Source organism: Aquarana catesbeiana, linkage group LG01 (assembly GCF_042186555.1).
Source record: "Aquarana catesbeiana isolate 2022-GZ linkage group LG01, ASM4218655v1, whole genome shotgun sequence".
Classification (NCBI taxonomy): Eukaryota; Metazoa; Chordata; class Amphibia; order Anura; family Ranidae; genus Aquarana; species Aquarana catesbeiana.
The window spans coordinates 808,668,755-808,695,948 of NC_133324.1; the positions used below are offsets into that span (position 1 = coordinate 808,668,755).

The window sequence follows — 27,194 nt, forward strand, 5'->3', positions numbered from 1 at the left end:
AATTTCTTCTTGGAATCCAAACTGGAGAGTTATGTAACACATACAGTATCTGTGGCATCCAAACCATTTTAATTAAATTGCAACGGCCAGCTACCGAGAGTGGAATTTGAGACCATACCCGGCATTTCTCTTTTAGTTTTGTCATGAGCGGGACCAAATTACATGCTATATATTGTCTTGGATCTTTTGTTAATACCCAGATACTTCATCTGGCTTACTATCCTCACTTGGGCTATCTGATGGGGTAATGGCTCTATAAGAGGGTCAATTGGCAACCGTACTGACTTTTCCCAGCTAATCTCCAACCCCAAGAGGTGACCAAAATCTCTGACTATGCCCATTGCTGCCTTCAGAGAGATCTGTGTGTCCCCCAGGAACAGCAATATATCATCCGCGTACATAGCGACCTTCTCTTCTCTCAACGCCCTCCTAAATCTGTTTACTTCCGATGAGGCTCTCAGGGCAATAGCCAGTGGCTCTATTGCCAGGGCAAAAAACAGGGGCGATAATGGGCACCCCTATCTCGTCCCCCTCGCCAACTGAAACCACTCTGAGCTTTCCCCATTAATTCACACTTTGGCTCTAGGTCCCTCATATAATATTTTGATCCACTTAACAAAGTTAAGCCCAAATTGAAATTCCGCCAAGACTTGCTAAAGGTAATGCCATTCAAGGCTATCGAAAGCCTTGACGGCATCCAATGATAGCCCTAGTCCCCTCGTTTTCCGTTGGTAACTGGATGTTTACATAGGCCCGCCTTATATTCACACTTTCTGCTCTACTGGGTATAAAACCTGTTTGATTCGGATGTATACGTTTTGATATTATTCTACTTAATCTCGCTGCTAGTGCCTTTGCTAAAATTTTTACATCTGAACAGAGAAGGGATATTAGTCTATATCAGGGACATGCAATTAGCGGACCTCCAACTGTTGCAGAACTACAAGTCCCATGAGGCATAGCAAGACTGACAGCCACAAGCATGACACCCAGAGGCAGAGGTATGATGGGACTTGTAGTTTTGCAACAGCTGGAGGTCTGCTAATTGCATATCCCTGGTCTATATGATGCTACTTCCAGTTGATTTTTTTTCCCTCCCTTTTGGCGGTGCTATAATTGTTGCTTCTGTCATAGATGATGGTAGCTTCCCTTCTTCCACAGCCCAGTTAAGCACCTCCAAGAGTTTTGGGAGCAATAAGCCTCCATGCCTCTTATATATTTCTTTTGGCAAGCCATCCGGACCCAGAGCCTTCTGGTTTGCCATATCTGCTGTCGCTTTTTGTAGCTCTTCTAATGTCAGCGGGGCCTCCAATCCCTCTCTGTCCTCCTCCTGAAAGTTACGGGATCCTCAACCCATTAAAGAAATCCCACATCTCCCCTTCTACATTTATATGTGATGTGCTGTACAAACTTTTATAATAATTTTTAAATTCATTCATTGTTTCTGGGACTGCCCTAGTAATCCTCCCTGGCAATCAAAGCCAGTATTCTCCCTACTCGCTCTCCCCTCCCCCTCCCCAAAAAAAATGTTTTTGAAATAGCCTCCTATTCTCTGCTTTAGTCAAGATCTGCTTCCTATATTCTTCCTGTCTCTCCAACCACTCCTTGTACCTAGTCAGTGTTGGGTCAGCCACGTATCGCCTTTCCACGTCTCTAGCATTCTCCCCTGCAATGGTCTCTTTTTTTTTTTTTTTTTTTTTTTTTATTTGTTTCTTAACCTGAGAGATTTGCTGGATTAATACCCCCCCCCGAAGAAACGCCTTCAGGGTGTCCCAGATCACCCCCACTGAGGCTGACCATGCGTTTTAGTTATATAAACTCATCCAGGCTGGCAGTTATTTTCCCTGCGTTCTCAATCAATTCCAGCCAGAAGGGGTTTATCCTCCAGTCACTCCTTCTATAGCTATTCCCTATCTTTACTGAAAAAAACACAGGTGAGTGATCTGAGAGACTCCTCAACTCATACCTTATTTCTTCCTTTATATTCAAGGCCTCTTCATTACAGAGCACGAGATCTATCCTAGACAGGGTGGAATGCGTCTTAGAGTGGCAGGAATACTGTTACCACCGGGTACCGGGTACCACCTCTTCCAGACATCCACCAGCCCTATCTCCCCGCAAAACTGATGGAGCGGGCTGCTGGTTGTACCACCAGAGGGGGCCCTTGGTGGAAACATATCCACGGTTTTTATCCATAGTCATGTTAGTCTCCCGCCACTATCACCGGTATTTCTGGCTTATCCATAATAAACTCCATTAGATCATTCAAAATTTCAATCCCAAAGAGTGGGGGAATATAAACATTGACCAAAACACACAACCTATCCTCTATTAAGCAAAAAAGAAAAACCTATCTACCCTTCTCGTCTATTTTACTCTGCCTACAGGAAAAAATACCCCCGAGTCCACCAGAATGCTCGCTCCCCTTGAGTAGGATCTATAAGTATAATGGTATTGCACCTGATAATTCCTATGCCTCAAAGTACTTGTCTCCCTCTCCAGGTGTGTTTCCTGCAGGCAGAGTATTTTAACCCCACCTGCCTTGGCCATCGAAAAGATTGCCCACTTCTTAGATGAGTCCCTCACCCCCCGCACATTCCAGGAGCATATCTTTAACCCCCCGGAGTGCGCCAGTGATTTCCCTCCTCTTTCCTTAATGGCTGCCATTTACCTTTCCCCTCTTCACTGAACTAAAATAATTATCCCAAACCCTTGTGTTCGTGTGTCTTCTTCTCTCACACTTATAACTGTTTTTCTTCCCCTTCCTGTGTGAATTCTAATAATGCAAAAACTCCACTCATAGTTTCCTCCACCCCCCCCATCGTACCCTCACTCATACATACACTCCATTCATTCCTCTTTTTTTTTTCCCCCCTTCTTCCCCCTTACACTCCATCCAATCTTTCCATTCCCCTTCTCCTTCACCTTGCTTGTGCACCAGCGTTATCGCGTGTGGCCGCCTCTTCCGTCCCCATCCTCCTAGTCATAGCGGGGAGGTGTGGGGGGCACTCCGGCTTCCTCCAACACCCTCCGCGGCTCTATCCCGGACGTGCGTTGCCTCCTCACCTCTCACTGAGGAGCCACGCTGCTGATGTCCCCATGGGGGGTGCTTGCGGCGGGTGCCCACCGCAAAGATGGAACACCCTCCACTACCTGCCTGTCCAGCACGCCAGCCAGCCACGCCTCCTCCCGGCGTCTCGACATAGCCTCAGCTCCCTCTCACGCTGCATCTCCGGAGCTCCAGAGCAGGAGCAGGTACAAGGTCTGGGCTGCAACGACCTCTCACCTCAACATCCCGTCACGCCCCCCACCCCGAGTGAATTTAGCATGTATACAAGTGCCACTTTAGCAACTCAGACCAAGAGTGCACTTTATCGTTCTGTTTGTTTGGACATCACAGTGTGACCCCATGTTTAGTGGGCTTTAAAACTTGTTAAATACATTTACCCCACATATACAGATCTAAGTTTTATATATTTATATATATATAATATATATATATTTTTTTTTTTTTTGTTACTACAGACCACTCCTAACACTGTATCTTGATGTATTCCTTACAGGTTTAAAGGAAATGTCCAATGGTATACCATAAATCTGGACCAGCCCCCCTATGAAAGATGGCAGAAGCTGATTAGTAATAAGAAGGCCCCGGTAAGTGAATAAAGTGATGGCACGCTCATTGTTCCATTATGGGCTCTTTTCACAGGGCTTTCCGATCAAGTCCACTTGTCACTTTTTCAGGCGCACCTGATCGGAGACTCCTATCACTCCTATGGAGCGGCGGATGTCAGCGGTGACATGTCTGCTGACACGCACTGATATCTGATCCAATCCTGTCTGTGAAATCCAGGCGGATGGAGACCCTATTTTCCATCCGTCTGGAGGATCGGATAAAAACGGATAGGTGGTCCGTTTTCATCTGACCTCCCCATAGAGGAGAGCGGGGCTCTGACGGGTCTGTCTCCGCACAGTGAGCAGAGACGGACCTGTCATCCGTTGGACAGACCACCCATGCGAAAGAGGCCTTTACTCTACTTCCACACCAAGCTGACCCTGAGAATATTGATTTAAAGTGTCACATGGCCTCTGAATTTGACTGATTGCAAAACGACATGTGACTACATACTTCTCTAGAACAAATTTACAGCGTCAATGCACAATGTTCAGAGATTTTATAGAAGAGCCTGTCAGGCCTCTGGTATAGGATATAAGGTCATCTTGGTCAGGGGGCATTAAAGTGACATTGTTCTACATCTTAAACAAAGTATTTTGTATTTCCAGTGAGCACATATTGAGTTCTGATTGGACTTAAACCTTTTAAAGTCATTCTTTTATTTGAGTTCTGCATTTTTACAGACTTCCTCTTTCCCTTTGTTTTGTTCTTTATTAGTGGGCATTTTAGCTTGGCCTCTACAGGAAGAGAAGGTTAGCTACTAGAATGACTTTGCAGTTGCTTAACTGCCTGGAAACTGCTCTGACAATATTGCTGAAATAATGTATTAATCACACATGGAGTATTCGTATTGTTTTATGTCATAACAGCAAAAGTAGTAGGGAGTCATGAAGAAAATAATTTTCAAGGTAACAAGAGATGATTGAAGTTGCAAAGTGTTTATAAAATAAAGAACGATTGTAATTTTATATTGTTATATCACCCATACAGAACAGCATTCATTTGTCTAACTCTTTGTAGTTGTAAATAATAGGACCAATATTTCTGAAGATGGTTCCCGAGTATTTCTGGTGATCTTCCTCTTAGGCCTATCTGCTTGCAACCATGTAACATACTTATTAAGAAAGAGAACGATTTACTTTGAAATAAGGGACCAGAAATAAAAGGCTCCATTGACCTTGCACCAAGATCATACTGTAAGTAAAGAATATGTGTCATGTAGGGAAATGGAGTACATTTTTCATTGATCAGCTCATAGACTTCCATTGTGTAAACAAACACGTAGTATCCCAGCTGTACTCCAAATGTTACTTGAACCTCCAAAATTTATATCGTGTGCAAGAGGAACCGAACAGATGCCCTTAATATGGAACAATCGAGAGCTTTGCCCCAGCACATAACTAATCTTCATTCAGTGGTGGCATGATAAAGGGAATCCAGCAAGACCCCAAAAATTGTCAGTGACTTTAAAATAAAGCTCTATTGAACAAAAGATGTTAGTGTGCTGATGACATAGCTCACTTGTATTTTAAGAAGCAGTAAAGAAAAAACATGGTGTAGCACTGTGCAGAAGGAAGCAGAGCCTGAGTAAGTAATGAGCAGATGTGGCTGCCCCATATATTTATATTTATATTTAGTGTTTGGCTGAAGCCATTTATTATCAATCAACTGCGTTTTACTTTTTTTTTTTTTAAATCATAATGACAACAGAAACTACCCAAATGACCCTTATCAAAAGTTTACATACCCCAGTTACTAATACCATGTATTGCCCCCTTTAACATCAATGACAGCTTGAAGTCTTTTGTGGTATTTGTGGATGAGGCTCTTTATCTTCTCAGATGGTAAAGCTGCCCATTCCTCTTGGCAAAAAGCCTCCAGTTCCTGTAAGTTCTTGGACTGTCTTGCATGAACTGCACGTTTTGACATCTCCCTAGAGTGGCTCAATGATATTGAGGTCAGCAAACTGAGATGGCCACTACAGACCCTTCACTTTATTCTGCTATAGCCAGTGACTGGTCGACTTGGCCTTGTGTTTTGGATCATTGTCATGTTGGAATGTCCAAGTACGTCCCGTGCACAGCTTCCTGGCTGATGAATGCAAATGTTCTTCCAGTATTTTTTGATAACATACTGCATTCATCTTGCCATCAATTTTTACCAAATTTCCTGTGGCTTTTGTAGCTCACACATACACCCCAAAACATCAGCGATCCACCTCCGTATTTCACAGTAGGAATGGTGTACCTTTCATCATAGGCCTTGTTGACTCCTCTCCAAATGTAGTGTTTATGGTTGTGGCTAAAATGCTCAATTTTGGTCTCATCACTCCAAATGACTTTGTGCCAGAAGGTTTGAGGCTTGTCTCTGTGCTGTTTGTTGTATTGTAAGCGGGATAATTTGTGGCATTTGTGTAATAATGGCTTTCTTCTGGCGACTCGACCATGCAGGCCATCTGCCTCCTTATTGTGCATCTTGAAACAGCCACACCACATGTTTTCAGAGAGCCCTGTATTTCATCTGAAGTTATTTGTGAGTTTTTCTTTGCATCCTGAACAATTTTCCTGGCAGTTGTGGCTGAAATTTTAGTTGGTCTACCTGACCCGTGGTTTGGTTTCAACAGTTAGTATCTATCTATCTATCTATCTATCTATCTATCTATCTATCTATCTATCTATCTATCTATCTATCTATCTATCTATCTATCTATCTATCTATCTATCTAATTTTTTTAATGGATATATCATGTAATTAATAATTTAATATAGATACATTTTACTTTCTCAGTCAATTTGGAATAACATTATTATTGCTTCGTAGTTCCATCATACTTTTATATCTGGGGATATATATAGAGGACAAATGTCTCATTTTGTAAGAAACAACTTGTTTGAAAAGTGTGGTGTGAGTTTGTAGTCAGTCAATACTTTGTAGAACCACCTTTTGCTGCAATTACAGCTGCAAGTCTTTTTGGGGATGTCTCTACCAGCTTTGCACATCTAGAGAGTGAAATTGTTGCCCATTCTTCTTTGCAAAACAGCTCAAGCTCTGTCAGATTGGATGGAGAGTGTCTGTGAACAGCAATTTCTTATCATACATTACGGGACACCGAGCCATAGTAGTTACTATGTGGGTTATAGGCCACCTTCAGGTGATGGACACTGGCACACCCTAAGACAGGAAGTCCACTCCCTATATAACCCCTCCCACTACTGGGAGTACCTCAGTTTTTTACGCCAGTGTCTAAGGTGTTGGTCATGAGTGAAGATATGCTGTGCTGAGCTCCACTGGAGCAATCCTTGCTGGGGCTAGCTATGCAGCCGGATCCATTCAAAGTGTCTTTTTGGGCCAAATTGACCGGTACCCGGGCCTCATGTCTGAAGAAACAAGGTTTTGCCTCTAACGCTTGTCTTTTTAGAGAGCTGGACCCTGGGATCCAGTACTTTGGTATTTTAAGCCATAAAGTTATACTGGCGGGGTGCTATTACAGGTCCAGGATTGTGGGTTCCCCGTGGGTCCCCGGTTCCTGAAGGTTTGTTAACGGAACCCACCGTGAAGGGTGGAGATTGGGTCTGTTGGTTTTACCACAGAAAACCCTGCGGTGTGAAAGGTAAGTGGAGTTTTTCTAAGGAATTTTTAAATTTTCTTATGAAATGTCGCCTTTTAAAAAAGTAAATGTTGTCATGCCTAAGTGTCACCACTGGGGGCTGTATGGAGCACGTACCTTCTCATGCTTTCATCAGAGTCGTGCTGTGTCACAGAAGCAGCAGGCTTTTTTCCTCCGGCTAGCAGGCAGACCTTTGGTAAGTTTGGTGGGGGTTTGCTTCCACTAGACACCCCCCCCACCTGTGCTGAGCTCTCTCCCTCTTCATGAGGCTGAGCATTAGGGGAGAGCTAAAAAACGATCGGCGATGCCGTTTTCTTTCTCCGCCCCTAAAAGGCGGCGGCTTTCAGGTCTCCTCCACGCCATCCCTCCCTCATACACAAGCGATCCTGTCGGATCGGAGGCCCACGCTCGCGTGGGAAAAATCTTTTTTTTAAAGAAAAAGGAGGGGGCGGGGCTTAGCGCAGCATTGTCATCCTCCAACGCCGGTACGGGAGTATGTTGTAAAACCTCCATTGTGCTGGCTGCAAGTTGTCGGAGGGACACAAGCTAAGAGGGGCATGAAAGAGGTTTGGTGACACAGGCATTTCTTTTTTGACACATTTTACTATTTGCATCAGACTTAGCAGCGGCAGTGGCTGAACTATTGCTCAAGCAGTGGATGCGATTTCTTCTGGTAGTACCTCTGCTTTTGTGCATCGGGCTAAGGTCAGAAGGGGGGTTGAAACACCCCCAAAAAAGGGCTTAAAGGGTCTCCCTCAAGCTCTGGAAAGCCTACTCATCTCTACAATGGCATCCTCCTCTGAGAGGGGGTGGCTGCTCAAAGTGAGCATCGGGGCCATGAAATGTTTGCAACTGTTTTCAACACTGCAGCCCCTGTTTATGTGACTAAAAAGGTCTTTTTTCCTCAGCCATGATAGGATTTGGAAAAAAAAAAAAAGAGGTTAGTGACTTTAATCGGATCCCAGTGTGGGACAAAATGCCACAGGTTCTCTTCCATTACCCAGGACCCTCAAACTGAGGAACAAGGGCAGGATAAGATGAATTCCCTCAGGGAACCGTGGTGAGGCTTATGACTCCTCTTCTGAGGTGTCAAATGTGGAAGGATCAGCTTTCACAATCTGTCAGGTTGATGGTGCAATTTCTTGCTGAATGGTCCGCTCCACATTTATGTACCCTTAACTAAGTGTTTGGGTTCGCTAAAGCCTCGAGCTGTGCATGCCTTTCCTGTCCATTCATTGCTGGAAAAGCTTTTTTGTATCTGAGTGGGTCATCCAGATAAGCATTTTTTTTCTTTTCCCTCCTAAAAAGTTTTTTCACACTTTATCCTATGGAGGAGAAAATTCACTAAAAGTGAGGTATTCCAGGAATTAACGCTGCTATATCCTCTGTGAATAAGAGTTTGATTTGTCCGGCAGACTATGCTCAAATGCTTAGGGATCCAACGGATGAAAAGTTGGAATTCCTATTAACCGCTTCAATACCGGGCCAATTCTGACACATTGCTCCTACATGTAAAAATCATCATTTTTTTGCTAGAAAATTACATAGAACCCCCAAACATTATATATGTTTTTTTAGCAAAGACCCTAGAGAATACAATGGCGGTTGTTGCAACTTTTTATCTCACACAGTATTTGCGCAGGAATTTTTCGTACGCGTTTTTTTGGGGAAAAAAACTGTTTTGTGTTTAAAAACAAAACAGTAACGTTAGCCCAATGTTTTTGCATTTTGTGAAAGATGAAGTTACGCCGAGTAAATAGATACCTAACATGTCGCGCTTCAAAATTGCACACGCTCGTGGAATGGCGCCAATGTTCGGTACTTAAAAATCCCCATAGGCGACGCTTGAAATTTTTTTACTGGTTACATGTTTTGAGTTACAGAGGAGGTCTAGGGCCAAAATATTGCTCTCGCTCCAACGTTCGCGGCGATACCTCACATGTATGGTTTGAACACCGTTTTCATATGTGGGCGGGACTTAGGTATGCGTTCGCTTCTGCGTGCGAGCACACGGGGACAGCGGCGCTTTAAAAACATTTTTTTTTTAAATTGTTAATTATATATTTTTTTTTTATTTTGACACTTTTTTGAAAAAAAAAAAAATTGATCACTTTTATTCCTATTACAAGGAATGTAAACAATCCCTTGTAATAGCAATATGACATGTCAGGTGCTCTTAATAGTGAGATATGGGGTCAATAAGACCCCATATCTCACCACTAGGCTGGGAAGCCTGAAATAAAAAAAATAAATAAAACGACCGCCACGTTTTTTTGAATGGAGAGGCCGGGCGTGACGTCATAACATCGCGCCCAGCCTCCGACGATCATAGAGACTCCGGGGACCATCTGGTCCGCCGGAAATCTCTATGATTTACATCCCGCGCCGGCGGATCTACTCTCCACCTCACCGATCGTAACGGTGAGTCGGAGCAGGCCCCGGAGGGCGGCGGGAGGGGGGGGGACGTCCCCTCTCGCCTCCCATAGGAACGATCAAGCGGCGGAACGCAATAGTTGCTATGAGAGATTCTATACTTCACCCCTTGTGCCCTTCGCTAAGCGCCATGCAAGAAGCTCCTGGCTAGTCTTCCTTTTGCGGTGAAACAGCGATTTGGGGATGATTTGGGTAATACATCCAAAGAAATTCTAGTGGAAAAAGTACCCCTTTGCCGTCTTTAGGAAAGGAGTAAATGTATTTTCATTTTAACAAGCTCTGCTCTTCTCCTGTGCCAGGGGCATCAGCCTCCAGGCAGTCGCGACAGCCAGCCTCTGCTGTCAAGTTCAAAGGTAATCCTCAGGGTCAACCCCAGGGACAAAAGGTCTTGGGGGAAGGAAACCTACAAAATACTGAAGCCTCCTTATGAGGAGGTGCCCCCACTCGCTCGAATAGGGGGAATTCTTCTACAGTTCTCAAGGATCTGGCAGGAAGAGTTCCGAGAGTTCCCGTCTCCTCGCTTTCTCAGATCAAACGTTCCTAAGGATCCAGAGAAAAATAGGTCTTTCTCTCAAACATTGGACCATCTTTTGGCATGATCATAGTGGTCCCATGTAAGAGCAGAGGTTGGGGTTTGGTTCAAACCTTTTTTTCCATAACCGACTGGACATTCTGGATCTCAAAAATCTAAATTCAATTCCGGAATATAACCACTCTTTTTTTCGCATGGAGTCAATCCAATCAGTTATCTCCATCCTACAAGGAAGAGAACTTCTGGTGTCAATCGACATCAAAGATGCAAACCTCTGCCTATTTCCTTGCTCACTAGTAATATCTACTTTTCAAGGTGGAAAATCTTCATTTTCAGTATGTATCTCTGCTTTTCGGTCTAGCTACTGCATCTTGAGTGTTTTACAAAGGTTCTGGCCCCTCTTCTAGCCAGATTAAGGGCCCAAGGTATAACGATTATGGTCTGTTCTTGATAGACCAGTCGGTAGCCAGCTTAGACCAAAGTATGGTCACCACATTCAACTACCTGGAATATCTAGGTTGGATTCTCAACCTAGAAGAAATTGTCTTTAAAACCATGAAGGCTAAAATACTTGGGTCTGATCATAGATACACCCAGGAAAGGGTATTCTTTCCCCAGGAAAGATCAGCGCCATAAAGGAACTGATTCAGGTGGTCAAAGCAAGATGAATTCTTCTATTCAGCTTTGCATGAGGTTGTTGGGAAAGATGGTGGCTTTATTCGAGGCCATTCCTTATGCTCAGTGTCATTCGAGACCGCTGCAAAACAGTATGCTATCGGCTTGGAACAAAAGGTTCAAGCTCTAGATTCCCAATGTGTGTGACTCCAAAGCCTACGGCCACATCACCCTGAAAGCCCCCAATCTCGTCTGCTCTTGGAGGCTAAGCAGGGTCAGGCCTGGTTAGCCCTGGATGGGAGTCTGCCTGGAAATACCAGGTGCTGTAGGCTGGTTGCGCCGAAGCCTCAGTTTATGGTTAATAACCAAAAATCTGCAAAGGGGAAAATCCTTCCTTCAGTTACCTGGAAAGTGGTAACAACATATGCCAACCTTTTTTGGGTTGGGAAGCAGTCCTGGAAGAGGCAACTGTCCAAGAGAAATGGCCCAGATCAGAAACGGCCTTGCCCATTAACATTCTAGAAATTCAGGCAGAGCACTTGGTCCTGAGGGCCTGAACGTTCAGTTTACGGAATTGTCCTACCAGGGTTCAATCTGACAATGCCACAGCAATGGCCTATATTAATCACCAAGGGGGCACAAGAAGTTGTGCGGCCCAGAGAAAGGATATGATTCGCCTATCTTGGGCAGAAAACAATGTACTTTGCCTATCGGCAGTCTTCATTCTAAGAATAGAAAATTGGCAGGCGGACTACTTGAGTCGCCAGCAGTTGTTCCCGGTTGAATGGTTCCTTCACCCCGATATCTTTGTCAGAGATGGGGGATCCCAGACGTAGATCTGTTTGTGTCCAGGTTCAACAAAGAAATCGACAACTTTGTTTCAAGAACAAAGGATCCGCTAGCACGCGGAACAGATGCATTGCTATTCCCATGGAATCAGTTCTCACTGATTTATGCATTCTCTCCTATTCTGCCTGTGTCCACGACTTCTTCGCAGGATCAAGCAGGAAGGGAAGTTGGTGATTCTTGTGGCCCAGGAAATCTTGGTATGCAGAGTTCGTAAAAACAGCAGTAGGGGACTCATGGACCCTACCGCCACGGCCAGACCTTCTCTCAGAAGGTCCGGTATTCCATCCTACTTTACAAACACTAAATTTAACAGTTTGGCTATTGAGACCCACATTCTGGAGAAGCGTGTGCTGTCAGGTTCAGTGGAGTCTACTCTGGTTAATGCAAGGAACCCTCCAGAGTGATATATCGTACAGTCTGGAAGGCATATGTCTCCTGGTGTGAATCCAGCGGTTGGCACCCCAGGAAATATATCTTGGGTAGAATCCTTGACTTTCTACTGATGGAATTAGAAATAAAGCCGGTCTTGAGTACTATCAAGGACCAGGTTTCGGCCTTATCGGAATTTTTTCAGCGACCACTTGCTTCACACTCTTTGGTTCGTAGCTTTATTCAATATACAAATGCCATACTGGTGACCCCACAATAGGGATAAAACTTTTTCGCAGAAGGGAGTTTATCAAGACATGTGGCCACTCATTAAAATTAGAAGAAAAGAGGTTTAACCTTAAAGTATGTAGAGGGTTCTTTACTGTAAGAGCGGCAAGGATGTGGAATTCCCTTCCACAGGCGGTGGTCTCAGCAGGGGGGCATTGATAGTTTCAAGAAACTATTGGATAAGCACCTGAACGACCGCAACATATAGGGATATGCAATGTAATACTGACATATAATCACACACATAGGTTGGACTTGATGGACTTTTGTCTTTTTTTTTTTTTTTCAACCTCACCTACTATGTAACTATGGGTAACACGGCTTAAATCCTCCGGTTAAGTCGCCCCTGAACCCTTGGGACTCGATTTTAGTCCTGTAGGCATTACAGAAACAGCCTTTTGAGCCGATATGACATATTCCCTTGTTCCTTTTGACAAGGAAACTAGTTTTGCTGGTAGCCATATCTTCTGCAAGAACGGTATCGGAGTTGGCTTTCTTGTAAAAGAGCCATATTTAATTATTCACAAGGATAAGGTTGTATTGTGTCCTCATCCTAAATTACTACCTGGGGTAGTTTCAGGTTTTCATTTAAACCAGGATATTGTTCTACCTTCATATTTATTTATTTATTTATTTATTTTTCCCCGGAACCCCGTTCTGCAGAAGAAAAGTCACTACATTCTCTTGATGTGGTGAAAGCAGTCAAAATCTATTTAAGAACGACTGTTCAGATTCGAAAGACGGATGTTTGTTTTGTCGGATGATCCTAAAACAGGATAGGCAGCATCGAAATCTACCATTTCTAAATGGATTTGACAAGTGATTGTTCAAGCTTATGGTTTAAAGAGGAAAGCTCCACATTTTCATACTCAAGCACACCCCACTAGAGCTGTTAGTGCTTCGTGGGGGTGCATCACCAAGCTTCCCTGGTTCAAATCCACAAGGCCTCAACTTGGTCTTAAGTCCATACATTTACCAGATTTTATCAGGTGAATGTAAAAAGGCATGAGGATATCGCCTTTTGGGTGTAGTGTACTGCAGGCAGTAGTATAACTCCTCTAGTCTCATGTTGCCCTAATTCTGTTGTGTCTCCCTCCCATCAGTTGGCATCACTATGGGACATCCCACATAGTAACTACTATGGCTCTGTGTCCCGTGATGTACGATAAGAAAATAGGATTTTTATAACAGCTTACCTGTGAAATCCTTTTCTTTGAAGTACATCACGGGACAGAGGTCCCGCCCCTCTTTTTCTAGTATACACGTGTATTGCTTTGCTACAAAAACTGAGGTACTCCCAGTAGTGGGAGGGGTTATATAGGGAGTGGACTTCCTGCCTTAGGGTGTGCCAGTGTCCATCACCTGAAGGTGACCTATAACCCACATAGTAATTACTATGGCTCTGTGTCCCGTGATGTACTTCAAAGAAAAGGATTTTACAGGTAAGCTGTTATAAAAATCCTATTTTCTTATCGTACATCACGGGACATAGAGCCATAGTAGTTATTATGTGGGTTATAGGCCACCTTCAGGTGATGGACACTGTCACGCCCTAAGATAAAAAGTGCACTCCCTATATAACCCCTCCCACTACTGGGAGTATCTCAGTTTTTTCGCCAGTGTCTAAGGTGTTGGTCACGAATAAAGATGTGCTGATCTGAGCTCCACTGGAGCAATCCTTGCTGGGGCTAGCCATGCAGCTGGATCCATCCAAAGCGTCTTTTAGGCCAAATTGAATGGTACCCGGGCCTCGTGTCTGAAGAAACGAGGTCTTGCCTGTAACGCTTCTCTTTTTAGAGAGCTGGACCCCGGGATCCAGTACTTTTTGTAGTAAGGCCATAAAGTTTTAGTGGTGATGGTGCTATTACAGGTCCAGGATTGTGGGTTTCCTCGAGGATCCCCAGCTCCTGAAGGTTTAACAGAACCCACTGTGAAGGGTGAAGATTGGGTCTGTTGGTTTTTTCCACAGAAAACCCTGCGGTGGAAAAGGTAAGTAGAGTTTTTTTCTAAGGAATTTTTTTATTTTCTTATGAATGTCTGTCTCCTTTAAGTTAGTAAATGTTGTCATGCTTATGTGTCACCACTGGGAGCTGTATAGAGCACATGCTTCCTCAGAGCTCACGATGTGTCTGGAGCAGCAGCTTCCATTTCCTAGAGCCAGCAGCAGACCTCCGGTAAGTCTGGGGGGTTTTCCTCCCCACCTGTGCCATTTGCTACCCCTCTTCAAGAGGAAGAAGCACTAAAAATAAAAAAAAAATTTAAAAATTAAAAAATGAACGCCACGCCGCACTACTCGGCGGCTTCCAGGCTCTCCTCGCAATTTTCTCCCCTCTATGTAAGATCCCGTAGGATCAGAGGCCCGCACTCGCGTGGGAAAACTCTTTTTTTTTTTTTTTTTTTTTTTTTTTTATTTATCAAAGAGAGAAGAGGGAGGGGCGTAGGCGACGGAGGGGGCGGGGCTTAGCGCGGCTTTGGCGCCCTTCAACGCCCAGCGCAGGAAAGAGTGCTTTTTTTTTTTTTTTTTTTTTTTTTTTTTTAAAGCACTAGTGTTATTGCTGCAAGCTGCGGAGGGACACAAGAGCGTAGAGGAGCATGTAAGAGGTTGGTGACACAAGCATTCTTTTTGAACACATTTACTATTGCATCATTCTCTGAGCGTTAATAGCAGTGGCAGTGACTGACAATTGCTCAAGCAATGGATGCGATTCTTCTGGTAGTACCGCTGCTTTGTGCATCCGGCTCTATTCAGAAAAAAAAAAAAAGGAGCTAAAAGGGTCTCCCTCAAGCTCTGGAAAGCCTACTCTTCAAATGGCATCCTCCCCTGAGAGAGGGTGGCTGGTCAGAGGGAGCATCGGGGCCATGAAATGTCTGCAACTGTTTTTAACACTGCAGCCCCTGTTCATTTTACTCCCTTTTTTTTTTTTTTTTAATTTCCTCAGCCATGGTAGGTTTTTAAAAGAAGTTTAGTGACTTTAATTGCATCCCAGAGTGGTAATCGCATCCCAGTGTGGTCAAGATGCGATAGGTTCTCTTCCATTTTCCTAAAAACCCTGAGACTGAGGAATTTGGGGCAGGAGAAAATGATTCCCTCAGGGGACCGTGGTGAGGCTGATGACTCCTCTTCTGAGGTGTCAAATGTGGGAGAGTTAGCTTTCACAATCTGTATGATTGATGTTACAATTTTTCTTGCTGAATGATCCGCTCCACATTTATGTACCCTTAAAGAGGGAGTCCACCTAAATCCACCTAAAAAAAAAAAAAATATTAAAAGCCAGCAGCTACAAATACTGCAGCTGCTGACTTTTAATAAATGGCCACTTACCTGTCCCGGGGTCCAGCGATGTCAGCAGCCGACGCCGATAGCCCGCTCGATTCTCGGAAGCTGCCGCCGCCATCCTAGGTGAGGGAATCAGGAAGTGAAGCGTTGCGGCTTCACTTCCCGGTTCCCTACTGCGCATGCGCGAGTCGCGCTGCGCATCGTAACTGGTCCCCGCTATCTCTTGGGACCTGTGTGTTTCCCAGGAGACAGCGCGGAGGGACAGGAAGAGGCATAGACTCCCGTGGGAGTCTATGCCGGAAGTGGCTGCAAATACCTGTCTTTGACAGGTATCTGCACCCTCCCCCCTGAAAGGTGCCGAATGTGACACCGGATGGGGGGGAGGGTTCCGAAAAGTGGAAGTTCCATTTTTGTGTGGAACTCTGCTTTAACTGAGTGTTTGGGTTCGCTAAAGCCTCCTCAAGCTGTGCATGCTTTTTCCTGTCCATTCTTTGTTGGGAAAATGTTTTTATATCTGGAGGATCACCCAGATAAGCATTATTTTCCATTCTAAAAAGTTTTCATACTTTATCTTATGGTAGAGAAAATTCACTAAGCGGGGTATACCAGCAATTAACGCTACTATATCCTTTGTGAGTAAGTTTGACTTGTCCGGCAGACATTACTCAAATACTTAAGGATCCAATGAATAAAAGGTTGGAATTTAAAAACAAAAAAACAAAAACACTTTTTTCTTTGGCAGGTTGAGTGTCTCAGCCTGCGCTGACCGTAATTGGTTAATCGTTGAGAAACCAGTTTTAACAGGTGTTTAAGGATATCCTGCTCAGCAGGTCCAGGAGGCAGCTTTATGTTTGCAATAGTTGCTATGACAGATTGCGCCTTCGTTAAGCGTCATACAAGAAGCTCCTGGCTAGTCTTCCCTTTTGCGGTAAGACTGCTATCTGGGGATATTTTGGATGTATCCAAAGAATTTCTAGCAAAAGAAAGATACCCTTTTGCCTTTTAAATGAAGGACTAATTGTGTTTTTTTTTTTTTTTTTTTTTTTTTTTTTTTTTTTTTATTTCAAAGTTCCTTCTTCTGTGCCAGGGGCATCAGCCTCCAGGCAGTTACGACGGCCTCCGCCGTCAGATTCAGAAGGTAATCCTCAGGGTTAACCCCAGGAACAAAAGAAGGTCTTGAGGGAGGAAGCCTACAAGATACTGTAGCCTCCTTATGAAGAGGTGCTTGCTCAATAGGGAGAATTCTTCTACAGTTCTCAGGAATCTGGCAGAGGGAATATCAAGATGAATGGGGGACCTCTTCAATAGCTCTAATGTACAAACTGGAGCTCCAAGAGTTTCCATCTCCTCGTTTTCTCAGATCAAATGTTCCTAAGGATTCAGAGAAAAAAATCTTTCTCTAGCATTGGACCAAGTGTTCATGGTGGCCCTATGCAAGATTGGAATTTGGTTAAATCCAAATGGACATCCTAGATCTCAAAAATCTAAAATTCAATTGCTGAATATAATCTCTCCCCTTTTTGCATGAAGATGCATATCTCCATATGCCTATTTCCTCGCTCACTAGTATTATTTTCTTTCAAAGTGGAAAATCTTCTTTTTCATTGTGTAGCTCTGCTTTACAATCTAGATGCTACACCTCAAGTACAAGGTTCTGGCTCCTTTTCTAGCCAGATTGAGGGCCCAAGGTATAACTATTTATGGTTTACCTAGTCGATCTGTTCTTGTTAGACCAGTCGGTAGGCCGCTTAGACCAAAAGTATGGTCACTACATTCGACTACCTGGAATATCTAGGTCGGATTCTCAACCTAGGAGGAATCTTCTTAAAAACATGAAGAAATACTTGGGTCTGATCATAGGTATACCCAGAAAAGGGTATTCGTACCCCAGGCTAAGATCAGCACCATAAAGGTCTGATCCAGGTAGTCGAAGCAAGATGTTTTTCTCCTATTCAACTTTGCATGAGGTTGCTGGGAAAGATGGTGGCTTCATTCAATTCCATTCTTTATGCTCAGTCTCATTCTAGATTGCTGCAAAGCAGTATCCTATCGGCTTGAAATAGAGAATTCAAGCTCTATATTCCCAATGTGTCTGACTCCAAGAAACCTAGCGCTCGGTTTCGTCCGATCTTGGAGGCTAAGCAGGGTCGGGCCTGGATAGTACCCGGATGAAAGACCACCTGGAAATACCAGGTGCTGTAGGCTGAGTGCGCCGGAGCCTCAGTTTATGGTTAACATCCAAAAATCTGTGAAGGGGAAATCCTTCTTTCAGTTACCTGGGAAATAGTATCAACATATGCCAACCTTTTTTTGTTTAGGTTGGGGGACAGTCCTGAAAGAGGCAGCTGTCCAGGAGAAGTGGCCTAGATCAGAAATGGCCTTGCCCATTAACATTTTAAAAATTCAGGCAGAACACTTGGTTCTGAGGCCTGAACGTTCAGTTTAAGATATTGTCCTGCTAGGAGTCAACCCGTTTATGCCACAGCAATGGCCTATATTACTCACCAAGGGGGCACAAGAAGTTGTGCAGCCCAGAGAAAGGTGAAGCTTATCCTATCGGCAGTTTTCATTCTAGGAATAGTAAATTGGCAAGCGGACTACTTGAGTCGTCAGCAGTTTTTCCTGGGAGAATGGTTCCTTCACCCTGATATCTTCCTGTCAATATGTCAAGGATAGGGAATCCCAGACATAGATCTGTTTGCGTCCAGGATCAAAAAATAAGATTGACAACTTTGTGTCAAGAACAAAGGATCTGCTAGCATGCGGAACGGATGTGACACTCCTTTGATACCCCTCTGATGTAGCACCCTCAGGAATGTACATAAGGAAGCACATTCTGACCTACTTGCATATTAGGTGGTCTGTGACATCTGGTGAGTGTCCAGGGAGCTGGGGTCACCTGATGACTACTACTTTGGAGCAATACGTGTGACACATGGGAATAATAGAGTGTTTAATTACACATATACTATTTTTGGAGTTGGAGAATATTACAGCACTTAAAGAGCACAATCTGAAATGGACTTTTATTGCACTTTGCACTGATTTTACAGCTAATTTGGGGGCACTGCAGTTTTTGCGTGTTGTAATATTTGTGTGACGCTGATTTCTTCTATGGTGTATATCGGGGATATGCAATGAGCGGACCTCCAGCTGTAAAACAATACATTCAGTTAAAATAGAAAGGCAATGCAATATGAGGCCTCACTGGAATGGTGTTTGTTTTTTTGTTTTTTGTTTTTTTCTTTTTTTCCCGTGGGGCTGCATATATGTGTATTTGTCTTTGTGCTCCCAGCACAGAGACAGGGGTTTCCCCCCTGGAGCCCCTGATCCCATACTAACCATCGGGACCTGGAACTCCCGTCTTCCGTGTCACCTGATCTCTGTGTTAGCCTCTGATTGGCTATCACAGTAATCGGTCACTGTAAAGCCTGTCCCTGTGTTTTTCTTTCTCTCTGAATGGAGGAGAGAGATACAGTATCTCTCAAAAGTGAGTACACCCCTCACATTTTTGTAAATATTTTATCTTTTCATGTGACAACACTGAAGAAATGACACTTTGCTACAATGTAAAGTAGTGAGTGTACAGCTTGTATAACAGTGTAAATTTGCTGTCCCCTCAAAATAACTCAACACACAGCCATTAATGTCTAAACCGCTGACAACAAAAGTGAGTACACCCCTAAGTGAAAATGTCCAAATTGGGCCCAAAGTGTCAATATTTTGTGTGGCCACCATTATTTTCCACCACTACCTTAACCCTCTTGGGCATGGAGTTCACCAGAGCTTCACAGGTTGCCACTGGAGTTCTCTTCCAATCCTCCTCCATAGAGACCTTGAGCTCCTCCGTTCCGTTTTGAGGATGCCCCACAGATGCTCAATAGGGTTTAGGTCTGGAGACATGCTTGGCCAGTCCACCTTTATCCTCAGCTTCTTTAGCAAGGCATCGGTCGTCTTGGAGGGGTGTTTAGGGTCGTTATCTTGTTGGAATACTACCCTGTGGCCCAGTCTCTAAAGGGAGGGGATCATGCTCTGCTTCAGTATGTTACAATAAATCTTGGCATTCATGGTTCCCTCAATGAACTATAGCTCCCCAGTGCTGGCAGCACTCATGAAGCCCCAGACCATGACACTCCCACCACCTGCTTGACTGTAGGCAAGGCACACTTGCCTTTGTACTCCTCACTTGGTTTCTACCACACATGCTTGACACCATCTGAGCCAATTAAGTTTTATCTCGGTCTCACCAGAACACAGGACATGGTTCTAGTAATCCATGTCCTTAGTCTGCTTGTCTTCAGCAAACTGTGGGCTTTCTTGTGCATCTTTTTTAGAAGAGGCTTCCTTTTAGGACGACAGCCATGTAGACCAATTTGATGCAGTGTGCGGTGTATGGTCTGAGCACTGACAGGCTGCCCCCCCCCCCCCCCCCATCTCTTCAACCTCTGCAGCAATGCTGGCAGCACTCATACGGTTATTGCCCAAAAACAACCTCTAGATATGACTTTGGTCAACCACGGCGAGGCCTATTCTGAGGGAAACCTGTCCTGTTAAACTGCTGTATAGTCTTGGCCACCGTGCTGTAGCTCAGTTTCAGGGTCTTGGCAATCTTCTTGGAGCCTAGGCCATCTTTATGTAGAGCAACAATTCTTTTTTTCAGATCCTCAGAGAGTTCTTTGCCATGAGGGGCCATGTTGAACTTGCAGTGACCAGTATGAGAGAGTGAGAGCGATCACGCCAAATTGAGGCCTTATAACACTAAAGATTCACATGACACCGTAGAGGGGGGAAAATGGCTAATTGGGCCTAATTTGGACGTTTTTATTTAGGGGTGTATCCACTTTTGTTGCCAGCGGTTTAGACATTAATGGCTGTGTGAGTTATTTTGAAAATTTTTCCAACATGTTCCTTCAACAGAAGTTGACTAACTGATCAACTTCTATCAAGTGGGGAAAGCCACACACTGACTAGAATTTTTGGCCAGTCTCTTTTAAACCGTCTGGATCTCGATCTGTTTATGGCCAACTTTAAACTGATGTGTAAAAATTTTGAAGTGCTTTTTGTTATTGTGGTCATCATTATAGTAAACCTGAATGTTATGCTGATAACATCATTTGTCTATTTTTATCTTTGTCTGCAGCTAAAAGAACTAGTTCAGCATATCAAGAACCTCACAAAATCCATTTCTCCAAAACTTGTCGAAATAGTGGATAACAAATTGGTAAGTGGCTGTGACTTAAATTTGTTGATTTCACAGTGTAATAAATATGGCCTCCTGAATAGTCTATGTTTACATTCGAATTGTTCTGCTGCGAATCTCATAGCAGTGACATTGCCATAGCTAGATAGGAACAGTCAGCACTTAATTGGAAAAAGGATGCAATCCTGCTGCAAACTCTTATGCCACGTACACACAGTCGGACTTTTCGACCGGACTTTTCGACCGGACTTTTCGACCGGACTTTTCGACCGGACTTTTCGACCGGACTTTTCGACCGGACTTTTCGACCGGACTTTTCGACCGGACTTTTCGACCGGACTTTTCGACCGGACTTTTCGACCGGACTTTTCGACCGGACTTTTCGACCGGACTTTTCGACCGGACTTTTCGACCGGACTTTTCGACCGGACTTGTCTGACGGACAATCCGATCATGTGTGGGCTTCAGCGGACTTTTCCAGTCGCAAATCTGACGGAATTTAGATTTGGAACATGCTTCAAATCTTTACGTCGTAACTCCTCCGGACCCAGAATTCCGCTTGTCTGTATGCTAGTCCAACGGACAAAAACCCACGCTAGGGCAGCTATTGGCTACTGGCTATCAACTTCCTCATTTTAGTCCGGTCGTACGTCATCACGTACGTATGTAGTTAAGTCAGTTCATTCGAAAGTCTGTCGGATGGGCTGTCGGACTTTTGTAGCCCAAAAAGTCCGACCGTGTGTACGCGGCATAAGGCCTCATTCACACAGGTGTACCCATCCATACACCCGTGCAAAGGCTGCTCATCCCAGAGTTTATATCTGTGCAGGTCCAATGCACAGATCAGGACTCGGTCTGTCTGAATTTTGAGCTGTGCATCGGACTTGCGTAGATGTGCGTTCCAGGATGCCTTGGGAGATCCGTGCAGCCGCCCACCTGTCATTGATCTGAACACCTGTGCATCCCACCTAGGTGAAGATGGCCCTTCATACGGGTGTACAAATAAGCTTCGCCCATGTGAATGAGGCTTTAAAAAGTGTCCTTGCAGATGATAATTTAATGTTTGTGTAATACACGGGGGGATATTTTACTAAAACTGCAGAATGCTAAATCTGGTGCAACTCTGCATAGAAACCAATCCGCTTCCAGGTTTTATTGTCAAAGCTTAATTGAACAAGCTGAAGTAAGAAGCTGATTGGCTACCATGCACAGCTGCGCCAGATTCTGAGTGCTCCAGTTTTGGTAAATCTCCCCCACCTTTGCAGTGTCCTTCTCATTGGTTATCTTTAGAAACAGATAAACATATGGAGCACCAACATCATGTGACACATTAAAAAAAAAAAAACTTTATTATATAGTAACATAGACTGATATTCGCAAACACCTCTATTATAAACTGATCAATTAAAAAAGAAGAAATCCTCTATTACAGGGGTGGAGGATAATGCCCCTGACATGGCTTATATATGGAGAGCTAATTCTAGTTTGTTTCAAACACCTGTTCATGTGACCTCCTTGACCAATCATTTTGAAAGAGTTTTTCGCTATAAACACCAAATCGGTGTTTGACCCCACTACACTATGGTGCGCCCACAAGGCCTTTATTAGTGGCATTCTATTACAAACTAGCTCAAGACTTAAAAGACAGGGAACATTTAAATTGGACCGCCTATTAGGTGACATTAAGTCTCACAAAACAAAGACGCACCTAGTTCTGACTTAACAAACAAGTTAAACAAGCTCTGACCTCAGACTTCTGCTCCTAGAACAACATCATAAATATATTGACTCACTGAAATTGGCTCACTATTCCACAGGTAACAAAGCTGGCAGGTTCTTGGCCCGTTGACTGAAAGAGAGCAAAAAACACACACAAAAATTCCTTACTTAATCCGTACGACAGACCACAGTAAAATATTTAGTCCCAAGGACATTGTAGACGCCTTTGCTGACTATTACTCATCCCTATATAATATCAAAAACGACCCCAACACCCCCCAACCCACAGATGAAGCTATTCAATCCTTCCTGGCAGACATTAAACTCTCCTCATTGACCCAAACTCAATTAGTGACCCTAAACACACCCATCACTGAGGCTGAAATACAAAAAACAATCAAAACGCTTCCCTGTGGCAAATCCTCAGGTCTTGATGGTCTACCAAACGACTGCTATACAACCTTTTTGAGTATTTTAACTCCCACATTACAATGGTTTTTTTCCCAGGCTGTAGCCTCCACCTCATTTCCCTCTGAGATGCTTACAGCTTATGTGGTCACCATCCCTAAGCCAGGCAAGGTTCGTGATACTCCCTCTAACTTCCGCCCCATCTCACTCTTAAATACAGATGTTAAACTTTATGCTAAAATCTTGGCCCATAGACTCCTCCCATATCTTACCTACTCTGATCAACCCAGACCAGGCTTCACTTCAGGAAGTATCTGATGCCACACGTAGAGTTATTGATATCATACACCACGCAAGATCCTGTCGGGTGCCTTCTCCGCTCCTCTCTTTGGATGCGGAGAAGGCATTCGACAGGATACACTGGGGTTACATGACACACACCCTTAGTAAGTTTGGTTTTGAAGGACCCATCCTCTCTGCTATTCTAGCCCTATACTCTTCACCTTCAGCACAGGTCTACAAATCAGTCTATCCCAACCTTTTAATATTTCCGATGCGACAAGGCAAGGGTGCCCCCTGTCCCCCTCAATCTTCAACCTCCTTATCGAACCATTAGCGGAAAAAATCAGGTCGCATACAGACATTAAAGGCTTCTCCTATCAAGACGGTTCCCATAACATAAATCTGTTTGCGGATGACATCATACTATTTATAACTTCACCAGGCAAATCTCTCCTTCATGCCCACAACATACTAAACTGTTTCAGTAGAATCTCATATTATAAAGTAAATCACACAAAATCAATCATATTACCCATAAACCTCCCTCCTTCCCTTCAATCTCGCTTGAAAACGTCCTTTCCCTACTCATGGAGTAGAGACAGTATATCCTACCTAGGTCTTCAACTTACAGCAGACCCTTCCAAACTAGCTGACGCAAACTATCTACCATTGATAGACAAACTATCCAAAGAGACCAAACGCCTAACAAAGGTCTAGTTAACTTGGTCAGGGCGCCTGGCCTCATTTAAAATGATTTTGCTCCCTCAGATTCTGTACATATTTCGTACACTCCCTATCCCCCTTACACCTACACACCTTAGATCACTGAACCTCCCCCTAAAACATTATGTTTTGGAGCTCTAAAAGACCCAGATGTTCTAAAGCTTTACTAACCAAGCACAGATCTGCAGGAGATATGGGTTTCACTGACCTGCAAGACTACTACCGCGCATCCCTACTTACCCAACTCAAAGTATGGTATACAAACACATCAGATGCTCCCTGGCGTAATATCGAACAAACTTTGAGCCCCACTAAGGGCCTATTTTCTTTGTTGATACTAGATAGATGGAAACCTTTCCCCCTATCACATCTTCCCTTAACCATTCAAGCCTCACTAAGGGCCTGGAGAGACCTTGGCGGCTCTACGCCTTTGCCCGATAAAGCAACTGAAGTCCCTATCCCTATAGATATACTAACAAAAGCTATCCCCAACATCACAATTATTGACTGGCATAACAAAGGAATTGCACACATCACGGACTTATTTTGCAACGACCGCCCTAAGACCCTTCTTTCCCTTCAAACGGAATATAACCTCCTGCCCAAAGAAGAATATAAATACTACCAAGTATCCCACTTTCTAAGATCCCTTAAAACCCACCATCTATACCTACACGACTCATCGAAAATTCTACACAACACCATCTACATCCACTAGAGGTATCCCCCCTTTCTACAACCTCTTCCAGCACAAACTTACCTTTTACAAATCCACTCCTTATCAGAAATGGTAGGATGACTTAGGGAGGACTTTCACACAATCACAGTGGCAAACTGCCCTCCAACACGATATACAAAGCATCCAAATGCGTTAATCATTGGGAGCTTTCCCAAAAAATAACTCTGAGATGGTACCTTACACCAAATCGGATGTCAAAGTTTTCCCAGACTAACTCCCCTTTGTGCTGGAGGGGTTGTGGAGCAGTGGGGAACATTTATTCACATTTTCTGGTCTTGTAAACATCTAACCAGTTTTTGGCACAGCATATTTCGATTAATATCTACGATCACTGGTATTTTCATTCGTCCAGAGCCTGGAATAATGGCCTTGTTGAATCTGGGAATGGTATCATTCCCCCCACATTTTCACACAGTGGTCACACATATATTCCTAGCAGCCAGATCACTCATAACCAAAAATTGGAAATCCAATGTTGTACCGAATGTATCTGAAACATTTGAAATTATACAAAACCACTACATCTATGAGTCCTTGCTGGCTAGTAAGAGTGGCTCTAGGAAGAAGTTTGATGTGAGGTGGAGGATCTGGAGAGAGGAACGCTGATGACTTAATGACCTTAACTCAACGACTCAATGATAACTACCTACTCAATGACTAACGGCCCTCACTCAACCGACTACTGATGCATGTCCATCTCATACCCTAATACTATGATAATTGGTACCTTTTTTAATATCAGGATTAATTACCGTTGTAATCACTATTGGAGACAAGATGACATTCTCTTTGTTCTTTCAGATGTTTTATTATGAATATTTCCATAATCTGTACCCTGTGTCCAGTTTTATTCCCTGTATATCTTTGGAAAACTTCAATAAAAATCAATAAAAAAAAAAAAAGAAATCCACCTGGCCCTCTGTACATAGTAGACATTTCTGTAATCCAATGGCTAGTGGTGTAGTCTATGGATACATTAGTCTTTTAGAACATACTAGATGCTTCTTTATAATACTTTAGGCAAACAGCCATCATTCTGACCATCTGTGCTAATATGAAATAGTCCAGGCACTAAAGTACCAGCTTGCTATAAACGTGTGCATTATACCTCTGCTGCTAAGTTTACACAACTCTACGCTGCAATACTAGCTACAGTATGTGCATGTTGGAGTGCATGTTCTTGTGGGAGCAGGAACTAAGACCCCATACACACTATTCGTTTTTCTGCAAATTTTTATCTTCAGATTTACCAAAACCATATAATATGAGGTCAAACCTTAAGAGTTTCAATTTGTATGCAATCAGGCAGGCCCTTGCACTACATGGTTTTGGTAAATCTGAAGACAAAAATCTAAAAGTGTGTATGGGGTCTTATAGGAAGGATCATTTTGTAATAATTGTGTTCTTTGCCATGTATAAGAGTTGTCTACATTGCTCACATAGAGCTTCAAAGGAAAATGTCAGATCAAGAGTTTTGAATGAAAAAGAATGTTTAGAATGAAACCAGCTGTGAAAACAATTCTCATGAAATATACAGTACTTTGATAAATTTAAGTGCTTCTCATCCCCTGCTTGTAATTCGGAGCAGTAAATCACAAAGGTATTTTTTATCAACGCTACAAAAAAAGCTTAAAGTGGATGTAAAATTTATTTATTTATTTATTTATTTTATTTTATTTATTTATTATCATATGGTAGAGTATAAGATTTCCTATCATTTGAGCCCATTCTTGCCACACAGAGTTAATCCATCTCTGATCAATCCTCTTTTATTGTTCAGTGAGAAAAATCTTGACAAACTGAGAAAAACTTTGTCAAATACTCCCCCTTGCTGTGAGTGACAGCCTAAGACACAGGCATTATTTTCTAATTCCCTCCCCCACGCCTTTCTTCAGCAGCTCTGCAAGGATTGGCTGTTCCACACCTCAGCATGATTTGGCATGCTGAAGTCATGTGGTTACTTTCCTGTCTTTTCACTGGATGTTAGAGATCATAGCAGAAGTTCAATGTAAGAAATACACAGGAGAAAATGCATATTGACAAGGGGAGTGTAGAGGTGGGCGGGGAGTCTACTGACATCACAACTCCACCCACCGAGCTCCAGACAACAGACCCACCCACAGAAGCAGTTTTTCGGGTCTAATAACAGACAGAGGGGAGACATTTGACAGGTAAAGATACATGCAGGAGGCATGTATAGCCTTATAGATAACCCCTATGGCAGTAGTTTAGAAAAAATGACATTGGGTTTGCATCCACTTTAAGGAGCAATTGTGTGTGTGTGTGTGTGTGTGTGTGTGTGTATATAGAGATAGATATGATATTTATATATATATATATAATATATTTACTTCATAATAGTTATATAGAACCGTGTGCTGAGCAGCAACTCAACCATCTGTTATAAACATAGTACATACAAATATAGAAAAAAATCAGAGCTGCGCTTATACAATATAAAACATTTGTGAATGTAA

General features: G+C 43.4%; 1 protein-coding gene and 1 pseudogene across 1 annotated transcript in view; both read left to right on the top strand.

The window, feature by feature from the left end:
* Positions 1 to 27,194, top strand: part of ASAH1 (N-acylsphingosine amidohydrolase 1) — a 93,002-nt gene that overhangs the window by 10,634 nt on the left and 55,174 nt on the right. The window contains exons 3-4 of the mRNA XM_073607893.1: positions 3,564 to 3,654; positions 20,787 to 20,867. Coding sequence (XP_073463994.1) covers positions 3,564 to 3,654; positions 20,787 to 20,867 — 172 coding nt within the window. The remainder of the gene's footprint in view (positions 1 to 3,563; positions 3,655 to 20,786; positions 20,868 to 27,194) is intronic.
* On the top strand, positions 11,078 to 11,195 carry LOC141125121 (5S ribosomal RNA; annotated as a pseudogene).